A 24817-nucleotide genomic window follows, 5' to 3' on the forward strand; every position below is an offset into this window, starting at 1 on the left:
TGTGTGCTGGAGAAACATCTTATTTACCTTTTTTTTTTAATATAATATTCATTAAATTTAATACTTTTTAATAACAAGTTTGGGTTTCAATTTATAAATACAGATTAATTCCAACTAATCTAATACTTGATTTCGTCCACAGTTTTTCTGAATTCAACAATGCAAAGAACTAATAATACCCATTTTATCGAACGAACACTAAATAGCTATGGATCCTAGATGAAACCTTGGATAGAAAGTTTTTTAATTATTCTGCATCTCTTTCAAACGCTGGACTTCAGATAACAGAAGGGTTGTTTTGGCCTTAAAATAGAAGTTATAGGTTGACTTGAAGGAAAGCTTAAAATTGAACTTATTTGGCCCTCATTAGAGGAAAATTTAACCTTTTCTTTCTTATTTTTTCCATTTATATATCTTCACTTCACAATGGTTAGTGTTTGATGGTACAGAAAAAGGGTTTTCTGTAGTGGGCAAAATGGTAAGTGTATACATATATATTCACACACACACAAAAGAGCGCATAAAAAGCTGCTTTAAATTCTTTAAAAATTATTAAATAGCATATTAAAATATTTAACTTAATATAATTAAGAAAAATAATAAAAATAACCTATTAATCAATTTATTGTTTGAGATAGTAGGGCTGAACAGATTTTGAAGCATGATAAATTATTATTTTTAAGGTATTAATTGTCCATATTAGATTGTTATAATATTATAAATCTCTAGAATATAATAAAGTTTGAAATATGTAAACAGTAATTTTTGAAAATTTTCATTAAAAACTTTTTTCAAACAGAATTTCGAGAGATTAGAAGAGAAAAAAAAATAAAAATAGTATATATGATTTGAACAACTCTTTCATATTTATAGAGTGAAGAGTCATAGTACCTTTTGTAAGCAGACACAACTATCTATTTTCAACAAACATAATTATTTACTTTAAATCACCTCATTTTTTAATGAATATAACTATATTCATTTATTAACAGATACATCTGTTATAACACTTGTTCTAATAGTTGTGATTATTTGTGTGTAATAAATATATTTATTTATTAACATACACATTAACTTGTTAACAAATATATCTGATCATAATTTATTTATAAAAATTAAAATAAAATAATTATTTTATTTCACATACATACGTACTAAGTTTCACCATAGAATAATATATATTCATATATAATTTTATATTTTTTTTTCTACTTCTTCCTTTTTTTTGTATTTTAACAATGTAAAAATTATTTATCTCTATGTTATATAACTTGCAAGCTATTTTTAACATTTATCAACTTATTTCAAAATTTAAAATTAAATTGTATATATCTTTATAGTACTTACCAAATACAAAATTATATTAGTTGCTATTAAAAATATCATATATTATTTTGTATCATTTCTATAAAAAAAATTAAAGAAAAAAAAGTAATCATTTAAGAAATAAAAAATTTAATTTAATTTTGATAGTCATATAATTATTCAAAATTTTAAAACAAATTTAAATTACATTTAAAATAATTAATTAAAAATTTTAACAATAATAAAATGTTAGTGTAATTTTAAAAATATAAAACATAAAAAAATATAAATTATATTATAAAATTAAAAAATAATTTGCAATAAAATGCCTAGTTAATTCTATTAATGACTTTTTTTTTTTTAGAAACATGACTATTTTCTTAATCCTCTGCAAATTAGTAAAATAGAAGTTTTTTTTTAGATCACAAAGAATTACAGTTACAGATGGTAATTGTTTAAAATTTATCATGGGCCAATGTTGTAACAATATCTAAACAGGCGCACTGTCTGGACCATGGGTCACGCAAACAATTATTTTATTTTATTTTATTTTTTATTTTTTTAAGGATGAAGGAACAATTCTTTTGTATTAGCTTTGTTTTTTACAATTGGCTGATTCTAATATTTAAATTCCAAATATCATAGAGATATTTCTAATACAACTGAATTAAAATTTATTAATTTTATATTAACTATTCTAATCCTCATATTCCAATTTCAAATCTAACGTACATTTATATTTTAATGTACAAAAATATAAACATTTTATAACATAATAATTTTGAATCTAAAGTAAAATTAAATTTTATCAAATGATGATGAAGTTCTCTTAAGTAATATTAAAATTTTATTTTAGTTCTCTTAAGTAATATTAAAATTTATTTTAAATTAATTTGACATACTTTAACTATAAAGATTTTAAAATAGCTAAATTATTTTTTTTAACATAACTAAATTATCTTTTTAACAATATTAGGGTGTTTGATTTGGTTTTGACTTAAAATGCATTTTTAACTTAAAGAAATTTAAAAATGAATAGTTAATTTAAAATTAACTTTTATGTAATTTAAGTTTCTAATTAAAATGTGTTTATAAGCAACTTAATTTGTCAATCAAAGACTAACTTGCTTAGTCTTCCTTCACCTAAGCTGTAGATAGTGGAAGGTTTCAAGTTTGAGTGTCTCTCTATTTACTTATTCTAAGATAAATCACTTTTATAGTGAAAAAAGAGATATGCTTGTCTCCCGTTATATAGCTTATTAGTTGTTATTCAATCCATTGAGTTTCCATTGAAAAAAAAATTAATTTATAAAAATATCAAAAAAATATATAATTGAGCGTTGTTAAAACGAGCATGATATTGATTTTTTTAAAAAAATTATAAGAGGATAACATAGTCTTTTATTTGATTAAAAAATAATTTTAAAATAAAAAAATAAATCATATATAAAGTATATTTTACTTATAATTTCTGACTTATTTTAAATAATTAAACTTATAAGCCAAAATAAATACTACTCTACTTATAATTTTTTACTTATAAGGGAGTTTGACTGGCTTATAAATCAAATCAAATACCTCTTTAAATGATATTTAGAATAAAAAATAATAAATAAAAAAAACAGTTTTTAAACTCCCTAATCACAGCCTAAACACATCAATAGAAGTTTCTTGGAAAAAACAGCCTGAAAAAGCAAGAAAAGGGCAACAAATCCCCAAAGCCCAGAAAGAAAAAGAGGACTAAATGGTGTAATAGAAACAAGCATTTGTAGCTAAGATAAAAGAGAATTAAACTCTATACATAGATTCCATAATCACTCACTTGAAGCTAAGAAAGCAGTTGCAAAAGATGTCTTCAATTAAATTGTTTGGATTTATAGGTCCTATTCTGTTTACCTCTTACTTATTTGTTTCCTTGTTTCATGGCTTTCATTGTTTTATTGTGCTTGGATTAAAATCTTGTCCTCTTTGGCCCATGTTATGTAAAGAGATATTTAAATATTAGACAGATTGAACAACATTAATTCATGTCAAAAAAATATTCCTAATTTCTAGCATTAATTTAAATAATAATAATAATAATAATAATAATAATAATAATAATAATAATAATATTGCACATTATACTAATTTTCTTATAATTTTAAAAATGGATATTTGAAAGAAATAATAATATTTATAAAAAATAATTAAATAAATCTTTTCTATTGATTAAAAAAATTAAGATAATGAGTAAGCTACAAGAACTTTTCAATCTTTTGGTTGATTTTGCATAGTTAATTCCAACTTTTTTACTTTTATTAATTTTAAATAAAGAATATGATATTTGTATAGTATTTTTTCATAATAGTTATATTTTATATTATTATGGTCATTATGACAAATTTCATTTCATAATATATATGTATTTATATATTTATAAGATATATTGAGACTAAAATTAGTATTGTGGTAATCTATTTCAATTTTGTTTACTTTCTCATAATCTAATAGAAAGACGACTTATAAATTTTAAAAAATAAGTAAATTACAAGTAAACGCGATAGCATTACAATTTTAAGAGCAATTTCTTGAAAAGTTACTTTATATATATATTTTAAATGTATAGAAAATATATCGGGTCTAACTCCACTCCGAAAACTAGTTCAAAAGGAGAAGGTTTGTTCAAGTATTATATTACTCAAGTATTATATATAGTCCAAACACCTTATCCCATATTAATGTGGGACTATACACCCATGGGTGAGCACTATTCAGTTTGAACTGAATAAACTAAACTAAATCATTATTATTCAATAATTTGGTTTAATTTTTAAGGTAATTCAGTTTGGTTCAATTTTAAATTTTAAGAATTTCAGTTTGGTTCGGTTTTGAGAAAAAAATTGGTTGAACCAAATTGATTTATTGTTTTTTAAATTGCTTTATTTTTATGGAGAATTTATGAATTATATGTATTTTTATATATATAAATTGTTTAATTTTATTGATTAATGATTATTATGTCCAAATTAAGGTCAAAATCAAACTAAATAATTTGAAAATCAAATCTAAAAAAAATCTATTAAAACTAATCAGTTCAAACCAAATCAAATTAGAACGGTTCGATTTGATTTAAACCAAATGCTCAACCTTAAACACACTCTTTATGTTCAGGTACAAACATTTAGAGTGTAAAATTTGCTGGTAAACACATATACGAGTGACCCAACATTAAAGTAAAATAGGTTCTAGTACCATACAGAAAAATAGATTAGACTTAACTCAACCTCAAAAACTAATTCAGAGAGAGGACCTTTGTCCAAGTTTATTGTTCAAATATTTTATTTCAAATCAATATTAGACAACATTAAATAAAAATATTAAATTCTGTAATTTAATGTGAAAAATATAATTGCAAAACTTAATTTGAGTTCTACGTACGTAGTTGAGTAATTGTGCACCATCAATTATTCTAAACTCAGTTTTTACAGTTAACGCCCATAAAATATTTCTTAAATAATAAAGTAGAAGATATCAGCCTGATTTAACTTAATCAGTGACGGAAAGTATAATAAGGAGAAAATGCAGGTCATATAGTGAATATATTATAATATGTAAAATCTTGAGACCTTCTATCCGTATTAATTAAATGGACAATAATGAGCCTATTAAATGAAAAAGAATGGTAACAAATGGGACCAAAACAAGTACATGAGTCCGAACAGAAAGGTTTTGTATTTGGATTTTTGGCATAGTTGAAAAAATGTATGTATTGGGTTCACAAAACAATCATTTACTTACACATTGGATGCTAAAATTAATATAATAATTAAATCATACAAATTAATAAGATGAAATTAAAATAATTAAGCAAAATATAAAGAGTCAAAATGAAATGGTCCATGTGTATGTAATGTATAGAAATGGTGAAAAGATTTGTACACAAGTTGATTTAATAGAGCAAGTGGCGCATATTTTACAAAGCACAAACTACAAAAGAGATAGTCGTTGAGTGAATGAGTGAAAATGTGAAAAAATTTGACCAAATTATTCCATTGGGTTTCTCTTTGTAATTTTGCAATTATAAAATTCCTCCAACCAACAAAAGGAAACAGTGCTTTCTTCCAAATCAGTCCAACACAATACAGAATGAATTGAATCTCTACAAATAATATGTGGGGTATTGCTCTCTCTCCCACAAATCTAATGTCAATTTCAACTCTTTATCTTTATGATATTTTATTATGTGCTTTCTGTCTCAGAGGAGTTGGGGGTTTCCTTTCTAGGCCAAATTCCAACACCTTAAGACAACTGAATTCTTCTTCCCTCACCATGATTTTTGTGGCTCTCTCTTCTCTCTTGCTTTGCTTTGCTTTGCTTGCAAGAGGTATATTTGTTCTTTCTCTTACTTGAGTAAGCTGTACACAGCAAATTACATTAATTGAAGCTTTCATATATTTTTTTTTAAGTCAGAATTTTTTATTAAATAAGAAAACAGAAATAGGAAAAACCAACTTTTTATAAGCAAACAAATTTTATTAATCGAGAACCCAGGAATCCAGAGGAAAAATCAGCTACAAGGGATCCAGACTAACAGATCCACCCAATTACACTCATCTAATAATTAACCCCATAGCTGATGGAAAAACCTCTCCAAAAGAAGACAGCAACAAGAATGATACATCATCAAGGCAACAATAAAGTAAGTCAAACATTACATGATAGCAACAAGGAATTTGAGCTTTTATTAATTTGATAATTTCATATGTTGAGAAATCATTCAAATTCGCAAAATGAAAATGTAATATATTAAATAATTTTATAGGGTTTTTTAAAAATATTAAAAATATATATAATATTAAATAAAATCTCAAAAACTTTAATAATTTGGCTTTTGAAAAACTAGCAAACGAAATCATTGCAAAAATGAATAAGAATTGCTAAGGTACAAAACCTAGCTACCCTAGGAAAGGGTTAAAAAAATGAGGGAATGCATAGGAGGCTAGTCTCTAATAGAACGGCACACTAGTAACCTTGATTAGGGCACAGCTTTGCATAGAAATTACATAGAGTTACTGTTTCACACAGAAAGAAAAATGGAGCCAGTGGTGAGTAAGAGAGCGAAATTTAGAGCTCAACGGTTCAGAACCAAAGTCTCGAAATATGCACACAACAACAAAAACAAAAACAACAAACAACAAAGCCTCTTAAACTCCAAAACAATGTCCAAAAGCAATTAAAATAAAAGGGCAATGGCATCGGTTCCAGTTCTTTTGCCTTGGCCCTTTTCCTTTGGCCCCTTCTTCTCTTCCCTCGATACCCCCCCACTATTTCTCTCTCTCTCTACCTCTTTTTCAAGTCTCCTACCTCTCTTACGCTAACCCTTCTCTTTCCTTTACTTTGAGTTTTAATGTTGAATTTTCTTGTATATATTATAAGAATAATTCAATTATTATAACAGTGGAGGCAAGTGTCAACCCATGGCTTGGCTAAAGCAAAAGTGCATATATATATACCAAGCAAGTTGATCTATCTCAACACTCTTCCTTGTCTCCCTCCCTAAAACTTGAGCCCAAGACAAAGGGCAACATCCCCCACCAACCGCTATCTCTTTCTCTATCTCTCTCCACCATGCACCACCACCACCACCATCCACACGTTTCTTCACCGCACGCTACACAAAAGAGACTCAAGTTCTGCATCAACGACCACATCGACATTCTCATCGAAATACTCAAACGCCTCGATGGCCGCTCACTCGGTGTCGCCGCCTGCGTTTGTCGCCTCTGGTGCACTATTGCCCGCAATGACTCTCTTTGGGAGGACCTCTGCTTCCGCCATGTCTCTCCTCCACCTTCGGGCGTACGTGCCGTCGTTGTCGCTCTAGGCGGCTACAAGAGGCTCTACATGGTTTGTGTTCGTCCCGTACTGAGTCGACTCGGTCGGCGGTTGAGACTCGGTGACTCTGACCGGGTTGGGAGAGTATGGACTCGGGACGAGGTGCAACTCTCACTTTCTTTGTTCTGTGTTGATTATTATGAGAGGCTTGGGAGGCTTGGTGGCGGTGGTGGTGGCAGCGGCGGCGGCGGCGGGGGTGGTGATACATCTGCAGCGTCGCTCATGTTTCTGTGCAAGCCCGTGAACGTCTGAACTGTTGGCGTTTTTGTTGAGTTAGAGATTATCATCTGTGGTCATGGCGAATAATAAGAAGTCCGTGAGTGAGTTTTAGGATAGTCTTAGGATACTAATATGTTTATAAATTTATTTAATTCCAAAAAAAAAAAAAAAAAGCAAAAGTGAGATATTCTTTTTATGTCAATCTTCATTATTATTCACTATATTTTATTTATTTATTTATTAAAATGATATTTTAAGTTCTAATTTTGAAGAAAATTATGCCCAATAAAATCAAAGTTTTTTATTGGCTCCAAATTGTGGAGGCTTAGTATGTATATTAAAAAATATATATATGAAGGGAATTTTTTTTATTTTAATAAGAATTAAAGAAACATAGATTAAATTTAAATATATCAAGTAATATATTTTTAATTATTAAATAAAATGAAGTTACGGAAAGTAGAGCATTAGTGCAAGAAAAATAATTTATCAGGTAAATAAAATTTGATAAGTTTTACTTCTCTAATTAAGTATAATTTATTATATTTTAAATTATTTTATAAATATTATTATTTTATATATAAAAATAAATTACTTTTTAAAAATTTAATTTATATATTAAATATATTTATATTATATTTTTAAATAATTTTTTTATAAATATATTTTTTAAAAATATTCTTTAAAATTAGGGCATTTTGAACCAACAAGGTAGCAATGGACTGTAGAGTGATGTAATGGTAGCATCAAGTAACCAGTGGAACCTACAATGGGATTCACATTGTGCTTTTGTCCAGAGAAAATTTGTAATTTTATTTTAACTTTCCTAATTAAGCCTATAACACTTAGTCCTAGTTAGGCTACACCAGGTGGGGGGGTCCATTTGACCTACTTCAAATAATGTTGTTTGCTTTTTCTTTTTTCTTTTTATTTTTTTCTTCTTACTCCTCATTTTAATAAATGTCGTACAATTTTGGTAAGATAGAAATTCATAAAAATCATCCTATACAAATTTAAATTTAATTAATTTTTTTATTAATTAAATTTATTTTAATTTTAATTAAAATTTATTCTCAATTATTTAATCATCTCAAATCTAATTATTATTATCTAAATGATATTTAAATTTGTTTAATTTTATATGTTTTAATTTATAATCTAAATAAAAAAATATATTTTTAATTAATAATTTATATTTTAAAAAATTTAATAACTCTATAAAATATTTAAATTCTATTTATTTAAATATAATATATATAATATATGAATATTATTATAAAAAATATATTTTATATTTAATTAATTATTTATATAAATAAATTTGGATAACAGTACTCAATATACCAAACTTAAACCATTATAATTATTATTTTTCAAATTCAAATATGTTTTAAACTCATCTTATTGGAATTCAGTCGGGTTGGATACTCGTAAATAGAGTGTGTAGTTCCAATTCGATTCGAAATCTATTTATGAACTGAAACCAAATTGAAATTTCAATACGGTTTCAGTTTGATTCTTCGTTGTTTCGGTTTTGATTTTAGTTCGATGTGATTCTCAATTTTTCAGTTTCGGTTCAATTTTGTACGATTTCGATTCAATTCGATTCTTGAAGTAATTTTATATAATTATTTCATTGAAAAAAGTCATATTTGAATTGATATTTAAGTTTTGAATTAGGTTATTAATATATAATATGTCATATAATATATTTTTTAGTTATTTCTAAATATATAATTTTTAACTATGCATATGTAATTTATAATTAAGTATATTATATAATATAATAGCATAAGTATATCATATAATATACATTTTAATTATTTATTAATTATATAATATTTAACAATAAGATACTAATATAATTATGAATTAACATATATATAGTATAATAGTACATTCATAATTAAAAATTATAAGGTAGTTTAATTTACTTAACTAAAATTATTAAGAAAATATAGAGAAATGAAATTTAATATTAGTTTGTATTTAATTTATAATTAAATATACATATATATATATATATATTAAAAGTATATAATACATCTAAAAAAATAAAAAAAAAAACACATGTATAAATTAGATTTTCAGTTCAATTCTAATTCAGTTTCGGTACAGTTCTAGTTCAGTTCTGTAACATTCCGTGCGGTAAGGGAAAATAATCTATGGCTGGAGGCCGGGCCTCGCTTAGGACCTTAACAAAATGGGGGGTAGGAATGAATTAAATCATACATTGAAATGGAGAAAACTAATCACTAGAGGTGTCTTTTGGTGGAATGGCATAAAGAAAAGAACTCCAGGGTTAAGTGTGTTCGCTTGAAAGAAACCCTAGGATGGGTGACCTCATGGGAAGTTCTCCATTCTACCTATGAGACAAAACCGTGAGACTCAGAATGGGGTGGGCCAAAGTGGACAATTCCTCTAGTGGTTGAAGCAGGGGTGTTACAGATGGTATCAGAGCCAGACCCCTTCTAGTAGATGTATGGTTTGGGGATGAACCAGGCAAACACTGGTGGGCCTGTAACATCTCATGTGGTAAGGAAAAATAATCTACGCTAAAGGCAGGGCCTCGCTTGAGACCTTGACGAAATTGGGGGGAGCAGAAATGAGTCGAATCATACATTAAAAAGGAGAAAACTAATCACTAGAAGCGCCTTTTGGTGGAATGACCTAGAGAGTTTGAAAAATTCCGAAATTAAGCATGCTAGCTTGAGAGAAATCCTAGGATGGGTGACCGCCTGAAAAGTTCTTCATTCCACCTATGGGATAAAACCGTAAGACTCATGGTGGGGTAGGCCAAAGTGAACAATTCCTCTAGTTGTTGGAGTAGGGGCGTTACAAGTTTTTAGTGAAGAATCAGAACTAAATTAAAATATCAAAATAACTTCAATTTGGTATACTTTTTATCAGTTCGATACGATTTTTCAATTTGATTTGAGACCTCCAAGAATAATACACAGCTCGTAAACACTTGACCCATTGTTATCTCTTGAATCTTAGTATTATTTATTAAATTAAAACATATATATTAATTTATGAGATTTATTTATAAAAATTAAAAAATATATTATTAATAAAAATAAAAAAATATTTTAAAAATATTTTCTGTCTCTCCCCACTCCTTGTCCCTTCCCTCACCCCAACCCAAGTTGCAACGACACTTTTCTTTGAGCTGTCCTCTCTCACCATTTATTCAAATCTTTAATTTTTATATCACTCTAATCAATTTTTACTTAATTTTAGGGTAAATATCACATATGGCATTTTAGTAAAAATTATTGAAGTTTAATTTTTTTTTATAAAATTTATTAAATTTTAATTTAATTTTATAAAAATTATTTTATTTATAAAATAATTGACAAATCCATAAATTAATTCAAAAATATTTAATTTTTAGTTGTAATAATTTTTATAAAATTAGATTAAAATTTAATAAATTTTATAAAATAAATAAATTTTTATAATTTTTATAAAAATATTTATAAAATTAAATAATTATGTGTGATAATTACCCTTAATTTTACTTTCTAATTTTGTGATTGGTTTGTTGACAAAGAAAATGAAGAGACAAAACCCATATGGGTTTGCGGCCATTATCACGAGGACAAGGAAAGACAGGCTTGTGACCACTAAATGTCAAATTTTGCTAGGAGTCTCCGCTCCCAAGAAGCAGAGAAGTGCTTCTACCAAAGACGATGAAACTCAAAAAAATAAATAAATAAATAGAAGCACTAAAAGAAAAAAGCTCATAAGAAAATGGTGCTGATAGAAGTCCCGCTAACAATTCAGTACATCCTTCACTTACATTTGACAAATAAAGAGTTTTGAATGCATTAACAAAATGCTTTGTGGGGTGGCCAAGTTCCTCCTCTTTGAAGATGGCCAAGCAATTTGAAATGCTTGATTTTAAAATTCATCTTTCATGAATTACATAATTTTTTTTTATTATTATATCACTTTCTGCCATGCCTAAGATTTCAAGAATTAACTTAAATTTACTTAGTCCAACTATATGATAAAATACCTTTAACTTATTGAAAAATAAATAAATAAGCTCTCTCAATCCTAAACCCAAACCCAAAGCTACTACATTTAGGAATTTGTTTTATTTACAGATAAGGGTAAATTATTTGTTGTTTTATTTAATCAAGTTAGTGAACAAATTATGATCTTTTCCTTCTCTTTTTTTACGGCCATGTGTTGTAAGGCTATGTATTTTTTAAGGAAAAGTAAATCTTAGCACCATTTGCTTTAGCATTTTTAGTATTAAGGACATATATTTTATTTATTATAATTAAGGGTATAAGCTTTAATGTTGTTAACACTTTAAGGGCAAATCATTAATAATGTTAAATAGCATTGACATGGCATGTGACATGATACTATGTGCGAAATGGTGTTGACATGGTATGCTGATGTCACCATGTTATCAATTTTCATGCCATCATTTTATTTTTATAACCTAAGTGCAAAAATGTGAAAATGCATAAAAAAAAAAAAGATTTAAACCCTAATGTTAAGATATGCAAAAATTTTTAAATTACATAAAAAATTAAGGGGAGAGAGAGAGAAAGAGAGATGAGGAGAGAGGCGTATAAGAGTCACTCTATCACTATCTCATTGTCTCTCTCTTTTTATGTTTCTCTCTCCTATTTGCCTCTTTCTCTACCTCTCTCCCTCTAATGTTAATTTTTTATCCAACTCTTCCCTTTTCTCTTTTGCTTCGAGTAATTGAGAGATAAAAAATTATAGAGAGAGATAATGAGAGATATGGAGAGAGACTCTCCCATGCCTCTCTCCCTTTTTCTCTAATGGTCTTTCCTCTCTTATTTGTGTCTCTCTCTTTCTTATTTTTTCATGTACTTATAAGATTTTATGCTCTTAATATTCAAGGCTTGAACTTTATTATTATTATTTTTTTACAATTTAATATATGTACTTTCAATATTTTTGTACTTAGATAACAAAATAAATGTTATTAATGTGGCACTAACATCAGCATTACATCGTACGTGCCATCATATCATCATGCATATCATATGGCCACATCAACGATATTTAACACAGTTATCCATTTTTCTTCAAAGTAGCAATAAAGTTGATATAATCAATTATAACAAAATAAAATACATATCCTCAATGCCAAAATTATCAAAGTATACGATATTAAAGTATATATTTTTTTAATTTTTTTATGATTAGTTTGAATAAGTTTTGTTAGAATTTTTTTTATAGTAATTTCTTAAATATTTATCTTTCTAATAAAAAAATTATAAATAGATGAAATAAAACTCGAGGGATAAAATTTGATGAATTGGCCAATTAAATCTTAATGAATGACGTCCCAACAACCCAATTTACTTTTTAACTTAAATATTTATAAATTTTGTTAATTAAACAATTATTTCCATGAAGAGCAAAACTTCCGTTTCATTATCTAAAATATTTTTTATTTATAAAATGTAAAAAAAAGAAAAGTTTCACATGCTATTCTTTTTATAAAAAAAATCATTAATTATTGCTTGAATGATGAAGGTTTTATATATATAACATCATTTAATTTTGACGTCAAAATTTCAAAATTTAATTAATAAATTTCTCTCTTGAATACAACATCATCATTTTTTATAAATATAAAAATGATACTAAATTGCTAGCTTGAGAGAGAGTCATTTCAAATGGCATGTAAAAGGTATCCATTTTAAATTTTAACATTAATTAAAAATTTGTAAAATAAAAAAAAAAACTCTTAAAATTTTTGTACCTCCTCCTTTCCATTATTGAGGTCCTATGTCCCTTTTAACCATTCTAAACAAATATTTAAAAAAAATAAAGAAAAAAAGGATTTTTGGCTTTTAATTTTTTTTAATATTTAGAAAATACAAAAGAAAAAAAATGCTTGATAAATTTTAAAATTCTTTTGAAAAATGAAAAATAGATAAATTTCTTTCTTTAAAAAAAAGCAAATAAATTAATATAATTATTCTTATAATAGCCACACAAATTTAAAGCACATATAATTATATAAATACATAATATATAAAAAAAAAGAAAAATAATAAAGTCACAATATTGGACCAGATCACAAATAAAATCTATAAAAATATATTAAAAAATTTAAGTCACATAAAAATAAAAATTATTAGGAAAACAATAAAAAAAAAACCATTTTCTACTCTTAGGCTCTTGGCCAACTTTATTGTAAGTTCTAACCATAATAATAATAATAATAATAATAATTTATATTATAAAACTAAGAAAATTATTATTATTATTATTATTATATAGAATACGCTCCTGCGCAATATAGCAACATCCACCATTAAATACTATTAACACACCGTTTACTTTCACTGAATTATCATTTTTATTTATTAATTTTCCCTCATTTCCGATCGGCGATCGACAGGAGCCTCCCAAATCCTCGCCGCCGATTCTCCAAAATTACCACACGGACTGACCCACAAGCCAACCCAAGACCCAATACATTAATTATCCTCTTAGAAACCCTAATCCCTAGTAATTTTTGTACTATCTCCACTTTGTTTTCGTCTATAAAATAAGCAGCAAAAAAGTAGTTTGTGTTTGTGTGTGTGTGAGAGACTTCACAGTACACTGAGATTCACGAATTAGGGTCACTATCTTGATTTTCTCGAGCTTCCAAGTACACGTGGCGATCTGGGTCTTGCTTCACTTCCCATTTCACTGTTCAAATCTCAGTGAGTTCTTTTCTCTCTCGTTTTCTGGTGTTTGTTTTTGGGTTTACTTTATTTGTGTGTAAATTAGTTGTTACTGTATGAGTGTGCACTTTGATTCTGTGTATTTGGAATTAATAATGGATAATATAACGTTTATTAAGGTTCGATCTATGTGCATTTCTTTGAGATGTTAATTCAGTGAAATTTGGGGCTTTATCTGGGAATTGTAGTTGAATTGTGTTCTTTTGGGTATTTATGGTGATCCAAGATTTGATTTAGTATCTGTCCAATGATTTTTTTTTTAAATGGAGCTATCTCTGTTTGGTTAGCGTGAAAATTGAGGAAAATGAAGGAAAGTGGAATATAAAGCTGTCTTTTCTATGTCATTGCTTGGAAATTGAAGAGATGATAAATTCTGGTGACTCATTCTTGCATATTTTATTTTTGCTTATAATTTCTAATTTTAGTAAAGCACAAGGAATGAGGCATTATGGGTCTGAATTTATGGCCTTTTTTTTTCCCCCTTCCATTTCTCACAAATCAATCAATGCTCAAAGTTGATTTTAAAATCTTCTGAGAGTAAATTCAAATTAAAAAAAAGGTTCATACATCTTTGATTGCCACTACAGTAGATTCATCTTTTTGAAAAATTTTGGATTTGGTCAATTAAGGTTTTACTTTTAAGGTTCATGAAGCCTGATGCTAAAAGGAGCTAAACATTCGGACAAAATATTTGCAGGTAAGAAAAATGTGGTAATGCATGAGAATTGGATTTCTCATGCCATTATGCATCCTGAGCTGGTCATAGCTTTTGTATCAAGATTTTGGCTTTCTAAGTGAGTTGAATTTCTACATGGAAGCCAATATAGAGGAGGCCCTTAGGGCAAAAGAGATTGCTGAGAAGCGATTCGCTGAAAAAGACTTTGCTGGTGCAAAGAATTATGCTTTAAAGGCAAAAACTCTGTGTCCTGGACTGGAGGGCATATCTCAGATGGTGGCCACTTTTGATGTTTATATTGCATCTGAGGTCACGTGCAATGGTGAAATTGATTATTACTCAGTTCTTGGATTGAAGCCTTCTGCAGACAGAGATGCAGTCAAAAAGCAGTATAGGAAAATGGCTGTGTTGCTTCACCCTGATAAGAATAAAACTGTGGGAGCTGATGGGGCATTTAAACTTGTATCTGAAGCATGGACCATGTTGTCGGATAATCTTAAGAGGAGCTCTTATGATCTCAAGAGAAACAAACAGATGGCAACTTGTGTTGTTCAGACAAACTTATCTTCAGTTCATACTGCTGGGGTCACAGGATATAACAAATTTTCCAATTCTTCAAGTTCTCATGGACTTGATACCTTTTGGACTGTTTGTACTTCTTGTAAAGTTCAATATGAGTATCTACGGAAGTATGTGAATAAGAGACTTTCATGTAAGAACTGTCGAGGTACTTTCATTGCTGTGGAAACTGGGACAGCTCCAGTTAATGGTTCTTTTCCTTACTGTCCGTGGTCGTATGTTCCTGGTAGTGGGTATGGAAGTCATGGATATGATGGAGTTCCATATGTCCCAACCACTGCTACTGTATTTGCAGGCAATGGGATTTCAGGATTACACAGTGGACATGGATATGAGTATGTTTCAAATGTGTCATTTCAGTGGAGCTCATTCTCTGGAACTTCTGCAGCAGTTGTGGGTCACAATGGATCATCCGCTGTATCCACTGATGCTGTTTATCAGGTTAATGGAAATGCTACACGTGCAAGAGCTAATTTTAAATCAGCAGCCAATGGAAAGCATTCAATGAAAACTGCCATCAATAACATGAATTCAAATGTCTCTTCTAGCTACAATGAATCTTCAGGTGCCAAGGCTGGTAGACCTGATAAGAAAAGGAAGGTTGTTGTTGGACCCAGCTTTAAGAATGAATATGAAGGAAAGGGATTGAATTCTGCTCCAGAAGTGGGATTGGCTAATGGAAATGCCAGCGTTGAGCACAGCCCCAAGCTTTCCAATCCAAATGAACCCCCAGCTAGACGCATCTCAATTGCACCTGCTTTTGATGCTAGGAAGTTGTTGATTGACAAGGCAAGGACTGAAATTCGTAAGAAATTAGAAGAGATGAGATCTGCTGCTGCAGCTGTGGCTGTGAAAGAGAAAGCACAAGATCAATCCAGAACGGCAGCAGCTGCTCCTAAATGTGATAATTCAGATGTTTCTGGCCATCAAACAAAGCCAACTATAACTGAGCCAATCTCAATAACAGTCCCTGATTCTGATTTCCATGATTTTGACAAAGATAGATCAGAGGAATGCTTCAAGCCAAAGCAAATATGGGCTTTATATGATGAAGATGACGGCATGCCTCGCTTGTACTGTTTGATACGCCAGGTGGTCTCAGTTAAACCCTTCAAGATTCTCATCACTTACTTAAACTCTAAGACCGATAGTGAATTTGGGCTGGTGAATTGGATATATTCTGGGTTTACGAAATCTTGTGGGCACTTCAGAGCATGGAATACTGATATCGTTGATCAAGTGAACATTTTCTCTCATCTTTTGAAAGGGGAGAAAGCTGGGAGGGGTGGTTGTGTGCGGATATACCCCAAAAGTGGAGATATTTGGGCTGTTTATCGAAACTGGTCACCTGATTGGAGCAGATCAACCCCAGATCATTTAAGGCATCAATATGAGATGGTTGAGGTTCTTGATGATTACTCTGACGAGCTTGGAGTTTGTGTCACTCCGCTCATCAAATTGGCAGGTTTCAAGACAGTTTACCAGAGGAACACTAACAAGGATGCCATTAGATGGATTCCAAGGAAAGAGATGTTACGCTTTTCTCACCAGGTACCATCTTGGTCACTTGAAGGAGAAGCAAGGAATTTGCCAGATAAGTGTTGGGATCTAGACCCAGCTGCAACTCCAGATGAGCTGCTTCATGCTGCAGAAGCAAAGGCTTAGCTAAACACAGTTAGGCAGGAAAGCATAATTGTTTGGAGTTATATTTATCAATTTTTATAGAAAATTTTTAGGTTGACTGTACAATATTTCACACTTGGTTCAAGATCAATGCAACATCAACTGCATATGGTTTTAGATAATTTGATGTTTACTGAGGAAGGTCGTGCCTGAAATTCTGAGTCCATCAGCTTCTTGACAGTAATTTTCTTCTGTTCAATGAGGCTGTTGTAACATTTATTGAGTAGTTACAACTGATAGCGAACTCGACAGAAAGTGTAATCTTTGTATGTCGGACCATTATTCAGTGCCAAAGAATTGCTAGGCTCTGTGCAATTCAATTGCTAGCCTCCTGAGTCCTTGAGTTTGTGGTTATTGCTCATTCTTAGAGTGCGTGTGTACTTTTTTGTAATGTGCGTCTTGCTGCTTTCTTAATTATCTTCTGTGTTTACTCTGCATTGCTTCTCTATTTGTGGTTGCAAATCACGAAGATGGAGAGTGAGACTGGAAATCTTTAATGATTCATGAATCCTAGGTCACAAGTTACAGCTTCTGAGCTAACTAGCTTTGCAAATTAGCAAATGGCCATATTATTTCCTTTAAAATGACATTGTTTAATTAGACAATCTGCTCCATCTCATGACGTTGATAGCATATTAAGGGCCTACTAATGGCCACAAACTGAAGTTCAGTGTCAGTTGGTGGGTGCTTATGCTCCAAGCAGACCTATCAATTCAATCTTTAGACAGAATATCTTTCTTTGCTTTGCACCTTCTTTCCTTCGGCTTCGAGTATAGAATAGGATTCCATTAGTTCAAAAGAGCAGACAATTTTCTGTGCAAATTAATTCTTGAAAAATGTAAAAAATACAGGTTAGTTTTTATATTTTTTATCAAAAATAATTTAGTCTTTTATTCTGTAAACAATTATTTTTGTTAAATTATCGTTAATTTCAAATAATTTGAAATAGTAGCAATTAAAAGTTAGAAAAGCACATTATTTTCTAATTAAATTTTTTTAATATTTTATATTTAAGTAATTAGCTATATGCATTGCATAATTGTTCAATAATATATTATATAATTATAAATATTCTAAAATTTTATACTTAAATATAAACAATTATTTAAAATAAAATTTAAGCGATGAAATTATTTTAATTTAATAGTAATTTGAATGGAAGAATATTTTGTTAATAAGATGAAATTTTAAAAATTAAATTATTTTTTTTAAATATAAAAAAAAATAGAAGTGTATTATATATATATATATATATATATATATATATATTCAAAAATTAACTTATAATTTAAACTGAATTCTTTCACTCCAAAATCTTTACATTATCTAGAAAATGACAATATTTTTTTTAATTTAATTAATATATATCATTAAAAAATTTGAAAAATTAAATTATTATTCTAGCTTAATGTATAATTTTCAGATTATGTTAAAAAATTTATATTTACTAAGTTTAATAAAAAAAAGTTGATTTTATATTAACATTTTCAATTTTCTTTTTTTTTTTTTTTACAAGAGCTAGTCATGAAATTATGGTCAAGTTGCAATATTTAAAAAAAAATATCAAAGCTTAGCTGTACCATACAAAACTCAAATTCAAAGTTAGTGGTCTAGGGATGGACAAGTAGTGTCCACAAATCCTAAATAAATCACAAGAAAGGACCCACATTTCCTTGTCAAAACTGCTTTTAAGAACATGCAAGCATATGCAGTTGTGGTTAATTAAAAAAAAAAAAAAAACCATTGAACTTTATTACATTTATAATATTACCCAGAAAAAAAAAATATAATAATAATAATAAATCCTCAATGTTGACAGAAAGCTCTACAACTTTTATCATTTTTTTTTTCTCTGAACTCTGCACAATATTTTTCTACTTCTTCTTTAACTAAAAAGGTGACTCTATATTACATGTTCTTTCTAAAGATCAACAAGCTGTCTGGCTTGCTTGCTTGCTTTTCTGTGATTACATTAAATGGAAAAAACAAAAAAAAAAAAGAAAGCTTAGAAACCTGTCACATATTAGCTTTTGCTGTATTCTGTCTTCTTTGCAATCTCCTCCACCAAGAAGAAGATAACATGGAGAATTAGTTCATCTAGTTTTTTTTTTTTTCTCTCTCTCCTTCGGTTGGTATGTATGATGACTACGAAGCTGACCGATCAAAGTTGAGGTAATTTAAGAAGAAAAAGAAACTCCTGTTTGATCATACCCTTGAAATAGTCTTCTAATATGATCCTCGTCTCAACCTCTAATGATTACCTGTATTGTATTTTCTCTATATAACCGTTGAAATGCCACTCCCCATTGATGCAAATGGGCTCTCTGGAAGGTCAAGTCCTTGGCTGCTCACAGCACCGAAACAAGAAGCCAAGAAATCTGAATCAGAAATGCACCAGAGGGAAAATGTTGAGCTCTTATAATACCACAACAATGAATGTTCATTTTAATACCTATCCTGATCACTGTAATTGGTGTTTATACGCCTGAGTTTGTCCTCGCTGGATGAACCGTTGTTCAAAACATCCAGAAAATGATTGATACGTTGTGCAGACGGGAACTCTGCTTGTTCTGCAGTGGCTAAACAGTTTGTATGGACACAAAAGCTTCAGTCAAGAAGCAGGAAAACATAAAGAAAAAGAAAATAAAACTGAAATGGTAAGAATGTTACACCTTCTGAGAACTTCAACTCATCCATTGAGTAGCCAAAATAAGATTGATGGTTAAGGGATTTGGGGCCTAATTTCAACTCCAAGAAACGCCTTCTCTGAAGTTCAAGTGCAGTCTCATGTTCCTCCATTAGCTGCTTCCTGATTATTCTTGAATTATCACAAACTCTTGGCACTGCAAAAATTAATCAGGAAAAATAAAAAGACCGTTGACTTCATATATATATATATACATATATATATATATATATATATATATATATATATATATATATATATATTTTAAATTTGAAGGTTACACTCACTTGAATAAAGATCAGAATCTCCATCTATAAAGTGTGGGCTGTAATACATCGGGTGGTGTATTTTCTCAGAATACTTCCTGCATCAAAATTTTCTTGAAACAATAAATACAAATCTAAAAAATAGACATTAAAAATGAAATGTGCAACTCTAAAAGCAGACTCAAAAACAAAAGATCATCATGTTTCTGGTTCGAGAAATCAAGATTCTTCCAAAAAGCGTCAAATTTCTGAAAGTCATACAAAATGAAAAGCAGGCAGAGGAACATTGCTTCACACACAAGATTCTTAAAAAAAATGCTAGAATCATAATTTTTCATTCACACCTTCTAAAGGTGAGAAGAAAACAAAAAATGAAACAAGGGATTCTTTATTTATTTTTAAAAGCAAGAGGAGAATAAAAAAGCACTAAGTTTTGTCAACAAAGGGTCACAAGCCAGCTGGAATCTTTATGTATTATTGATGTTGATGATTGCAAGAAAGCACGATAAGCGTATCAAAAAATTCTCAAAAATAGACTACCATAGCATCATTCTGTTCTTCACATAGCAAATTCCAAAGGGAGAAAATATCTAAGAATACAACCATGTCCATCTTTGGCAGACTCCATTAGTTCAGGATTTAGAAAATAATGGGTCTATTCTATATCAGTTGCATTTCGAGCCCTTCTACGACTCAGAAGTTGATAGATTAAAGGAAAGCAATATCATAATTTAGCTAATTTACAGATGTCAACAAGCAAAACATGAAGTATAATGGGGCAAAAATCCCCCGGAGAAAATTTGAGACCACTTCAAAGGAAAGTATCGGCACCATTAGTCAAAAGTTAATGCCAGTACGCATTAAAGGAGCTAATAATAGAGATGAAAATGACATGACTATAATTATAAGAGAGAAGTCTTTTTAATAGGCCACAATTATTTTGCTCAGAATCTCTTTGCCATTTCAGATCACCAAACTATGGAAGCAATAACCATGTTTCGAAACTTTAGGACTTGATGAATATTTAAACCGAAAGGAAACAAACATTAAGTATAAAGCTAGAATCTAACCACAAATGCAATAGAAGATGAGGATGTTGCAGATGCTGCACCTGCAAACAAACAAAAAAATATTTACCTATCAACAAGCCTTGACTTTTCTCTATAAGGTTTCACCAGAACACGAGCCCCGCATACAAAATGAGGATTCCCCTTTGCCAATATTTGCTTGACAGTCTCCACGAAAACAAAAGTGACAAATCCAAACATCCTCTTCTGTTGGCATGGAATCCTAACATCTTGAACAGGCCCAAATTTGCTATAAAAATAAAATGGAAAATCATTAGAATATTAAAAAATTTAAAAGAGAATTAAATGAAAATGAGAACCATCCAAATAAAAATACTCAAGTATACTCACCTGAAGTAGTTGGAAACATCTTGCTCTGTAAAGGTACTTTCAGCTGGAAAGGTAAGATAGATCTGCCTAGAACCAGTAACAATTCCACCAGGGTCATTTCTTTCACCAGCATACTCCAAGTACTTGGGAACATCTTCTGCCAGAATCACTGAATGCTGCCCGTGAGGTCTGAATCAAATGAATTACAATTGAAAATTATGCTTAAAGTCAAGAGAATTTAACTAACAAGATAAAAAAAAGGATGAATGAATATTCACATATTGCACCTGTCAATGACGCGAATGCTGTTCTTCAATCGAGCTAAAAGCTTTGTCAGACTATAACCAGTCTTACCATGTCTCTGGCTTTCTGTAAGATAACCTTCTGCCTGGAGGGTCTTCCCATATTTCTCATAGTACATCATTGGCAAAGAGGCAATGGAAACAGGCATCCCTCGTCTTGATAATAGAAGCTCAGTAAGCTCCATCTCAAGCTTTTCAAGAGACCCAGATGAGATAACATGTTCTTCGTTTGAAATCTCATTCGATTTCGGGCTGAAAATCTGTGAAAAGCTTTCTGGCATGGGATTGCCATGGAAATACCTACAGTTGTTTCCATGTTTACAAAACCCCTTGTTGAAATAATGACAAACCTTAACAGGAAAGTCAGGCAAACTTGGAGACCTTCTATTAGTCCTAGGACCCAGTGCAGGTTCTGGATAAAAGTAATTGCTAGAAAAATCAGAATTCATAGAATTAGCAAACTCTAATTGATCATCCAAAGTCAAGTACTGCATTTGGTTCTGAAGCCGATAATCTTCAACAACCGACTCTGAGAACCCTGGCGTACCAAACTCCAAGTTATGCACCTGTTGCTGCTCACCAGTCACCTGAGCATCCCAGTAAGAACTTTCAGCCCTATGTAAACCTACTGGAGACGAAACTGGATGGGAAGAAGCCGGCGAAAAGGGAGTGAATTGTGGAGGGATGTCAGAAGTAGGTCCTGAATTCACCTGAGATGGTGAGATTGGAACAGAAACTGCTGGTTTGTTTAGCCCAAGGTCAGACTTGGCTTTGTTAATCAATGAATAAATCAAATTATCCGGGCTAAATGCTAGCCGGATCATTTCTCGCTCGCCATGGTCTTGTAACAGAAGATACCCAATGATCTTCGACACATTTTCAGGCTCTAGCTTCTGAATTCTGTTGTATACAACCTTTGTGGATTCTGTAAAATCCATTTCAAAATTTCTCAACCCTGCAAAATGCAATCCAAGAACACATGGTTATGACATATATGGGAATTCTGCAAACTATAAACATTCAAAATTTGCTATTTGACAGATAGAAAATGATAAAACAAAGACAAGGACAATTCTTACATAACCTCTAACACAATTAAATGCAGATCTAACAGACCAAGAAGATGAGAACATTAATATTCATGAAAATTTATCAAAACACAAGGCATTTTGAATCTCTTCTGGATTGATACCACCATTTTCCATGCTAATTATCAACAAAACTACAGCCACAAAAGGAGAGCTGATCCAAACGCCATGTTCAAAACAGGAAGAGTTGACAGCCAAATCAGAGCCTAGTGTGACACAGATTATAGCTGGAAAATAATCGCTTAAAATATATACATTTGTTTCTTTATTTAGCAGAGAAAATAGTATACTTTAGACTTTAAACAGTCAAATAAAAAGGTATAAACAAAAAAAAAAAAACAAAAAAAAACAAACAAACAAACAAAAAATTAGTCATTGAACAGAGAATACTGGAAAACATCACATATTTTTAGCTTTCCAGAAGAGAAACTAAACCAGAAAAATTATGTTTCACAAGACTCAAAGAAATACTGAAATTCAAAAAGACATTTTCCTCCCACAAAAGAAAAGGAGACAGTTGCCATAATCTCAACTGCAAAACAGATGTTTCTGCTAAAAAGCCAGAGGAAACCATTTGAGGGAAAAATAGAAAAACCCTCCTCCTCCTCCTCCTCCTCCTTCTTCTTCTTCTTCTTCTTCTACAGGAAAAGAAACTTCTTTTTTTTTCTTAAGAAAAATTAAATAAATATCAAAGAAACAAAGAAGTCAAAATTTTCAACGTTCGAGTAAAACCCAACATCTTAAAACACCCAATCATTGCTTTGCTACATTCTTGAAGACTCTGACGTCTAATTTCAGGAAATTGACCAATACAAAGATGAAAAAGGAAAGAACAAGAAAATCGAAGTTTCTCCTCATAATTTCACTCTAAATTTGACCATCAGAAATTTCAAAAGAGTTCATATAAATCCAGAACTATGATTGTTGAAATGAATTTAGAACTGACACCGGAATCACACTAAGTTGAAAATCCAAGAATTAAAGAAGCAGAACCTGGACAGACACAAAATAACACTCTGCAGTCATTTTAGACACTAAAACTTCCAATTTTGAAACATTTCAAAAAATACACACATCGAAAAAAAAAAAAAAAAGGAACTTTGCAACAATTCACCACAAACAAAATTCTTTCAAGCAAAAAGCACCAAGACCAGACCTACCCAAAAAAATCTAACACATATGTCCCCTGAAAGATGAAGAAGCAAAGTCAGACGAACCAACCCAAGGCTTCAAACAGCTTCTCTTCCATAACCATGGATTCACTGAATTCTCTCTCTATATCTCTCACCCTCTTACTCTCTGTCTCTGTTTCTCTCCCTTTACTCTGTTTCCTTTGGTAACCTTTATGTCTCCTTCTATTCATTCTCAGCAAAAATAGACATTACTAAAAAAAATTAATTTAAAAAAAAAGGGCAAAATGACGGAAATGATAACTTTAAAGGGCGCCTTATCTGTAGTTCAAATCAACTCTGGCTTAAATATACACAACACTCTCTCTCTAACATGTTACTTGAAAGAGAAATTTTTATATATTTTTTTTATTTCTTCCATTATTTATTTAATTTAAAAAATTTTCCAATGATAATAATAATAATATTTTGTTAAAAAATATTAAAAAAAATTTACAATTTACAGGTTGTAATCTAGTTGGAGAAAATTGCGCCGACTTGCTTGGATTTCCTAAACTGTAATTCATGGAAAATGACATTATTACCCTTCCTTCAATTGAAAAAAAAATAAACATTTTCGGAAATATCTATGTGGCTGGCCTTGCTTCTTTTGGCAACTGATGAACAACATAGCTCTCCGTCTGTCTGCCTGTCTGTTCGTGATTAAAAATCCACCGTCGGATTACTTTCTCTATTCTTTCGCTGTCTGAAAACCGTCTGTTAACATAGATGGCAATCATGCAAATCAACTGTGGGCCCATCCCCATGTGTACAAGAAGATGAACGTTAACGGCTGTGATTTTCAGCTTCAAATGTAATTGCATGTTCGC

The 24817-nt window shown here is 30.0% G+C and overlaps 3 protein-coding genes across 3 annotated transcripts; 2 read left to right on the forward strand and 1 right to left on the reverse strand.

Moving 5' to 3' along the window:
- The first annotated feature begins 6403 nt into the window (after positions 1–6403).
- On the forward strand, positions 6404–7595 carry LOC110650660 (F-box protein SNE). The gene has a single exon (XM_021805731.2). The coding sequence runs from the start codon at positions 6916–6918 to the stop codon at positions 7432–7434; it is 519 nt and encodes a 172-aa protein (XP_021661423.2). The 5' UTR covers positions 6404–6915; the 3' UTR covers positions 7435–7595.
- A 6142-nt stretch (positions 7596–13737) lies between these two features.
- Positions 13738–17433, forward strand: LOC110650658 (uncharacterized). Its single transcript, XM_058149982.1, has 2 exons — positions 13738–14120; positions 14839–17433. The coding sequence occupies exon 2, from the start codon at positions 14953–14955 to the stop codon at positions 17059–17061; it is 2109 nt and encodes a 702-aa protein (XP_058005965.1). The 5' UTR covers positions 13738–14120; positions 14839–14952; the 3' UTR covers positions 17062–17433.
- A 2422-nt stretch (positions 17434–19855) lies between these two features.
- Positions 19856–24342, reverse strand: LOC110650657 (zinc finger CCCH domain-containing protein 18). Its single transcript, XM_058149983.1, is given in 7 exon segments — positions 19856–19922; positions 20053–20129; positions 21169–21241; positions 21243–21348; positions 21450–21617; positions 21716–22685; positions 23979–24342. Coding segments are annotated over 4 exon segments (1266 nt in total). The 5' UTR covers positions 22669–22685; positions 23979–24342; the 3' UTR covers positions 19856–19922; positions 20053–20129; positions 21169–21202.
- Between the last annotated feature and the right edge of the window lie 475 nt (positions 24343–24817).

The sequence above is a fragment of the Hevea brasiliensis genome, chromosome 7 (assembly GCF_030052815.1).
Source record: "Hevea brasiliensis isolate MT/VB/25A 57/8 chromosome 7, ASM3005281v1, whole genome shotgun sequence".
Lineage (NCBI taxonomy): Eukaryota > Viridiplantae > Streptophyta > Magnoliopsida > Malpighiales > Euphorbiaceae > Hevea > Hevea brasiliensis.

Coding starts and splice junctions, on each gene's coding strand:
- LOC110650660 (XM_021805731.2), top strand. CDS start 6,916: ATGCACCACCACCACCACCATCCACACGTTTCTTCACCGCACGCTACA.
- LOC110650658 (XM_058149982.1), top strand. CDS start 14,953: ATGGAAGCCAATATAGAGGAGGCCCTTAGGGCAAAAGAGATTGCTGAG.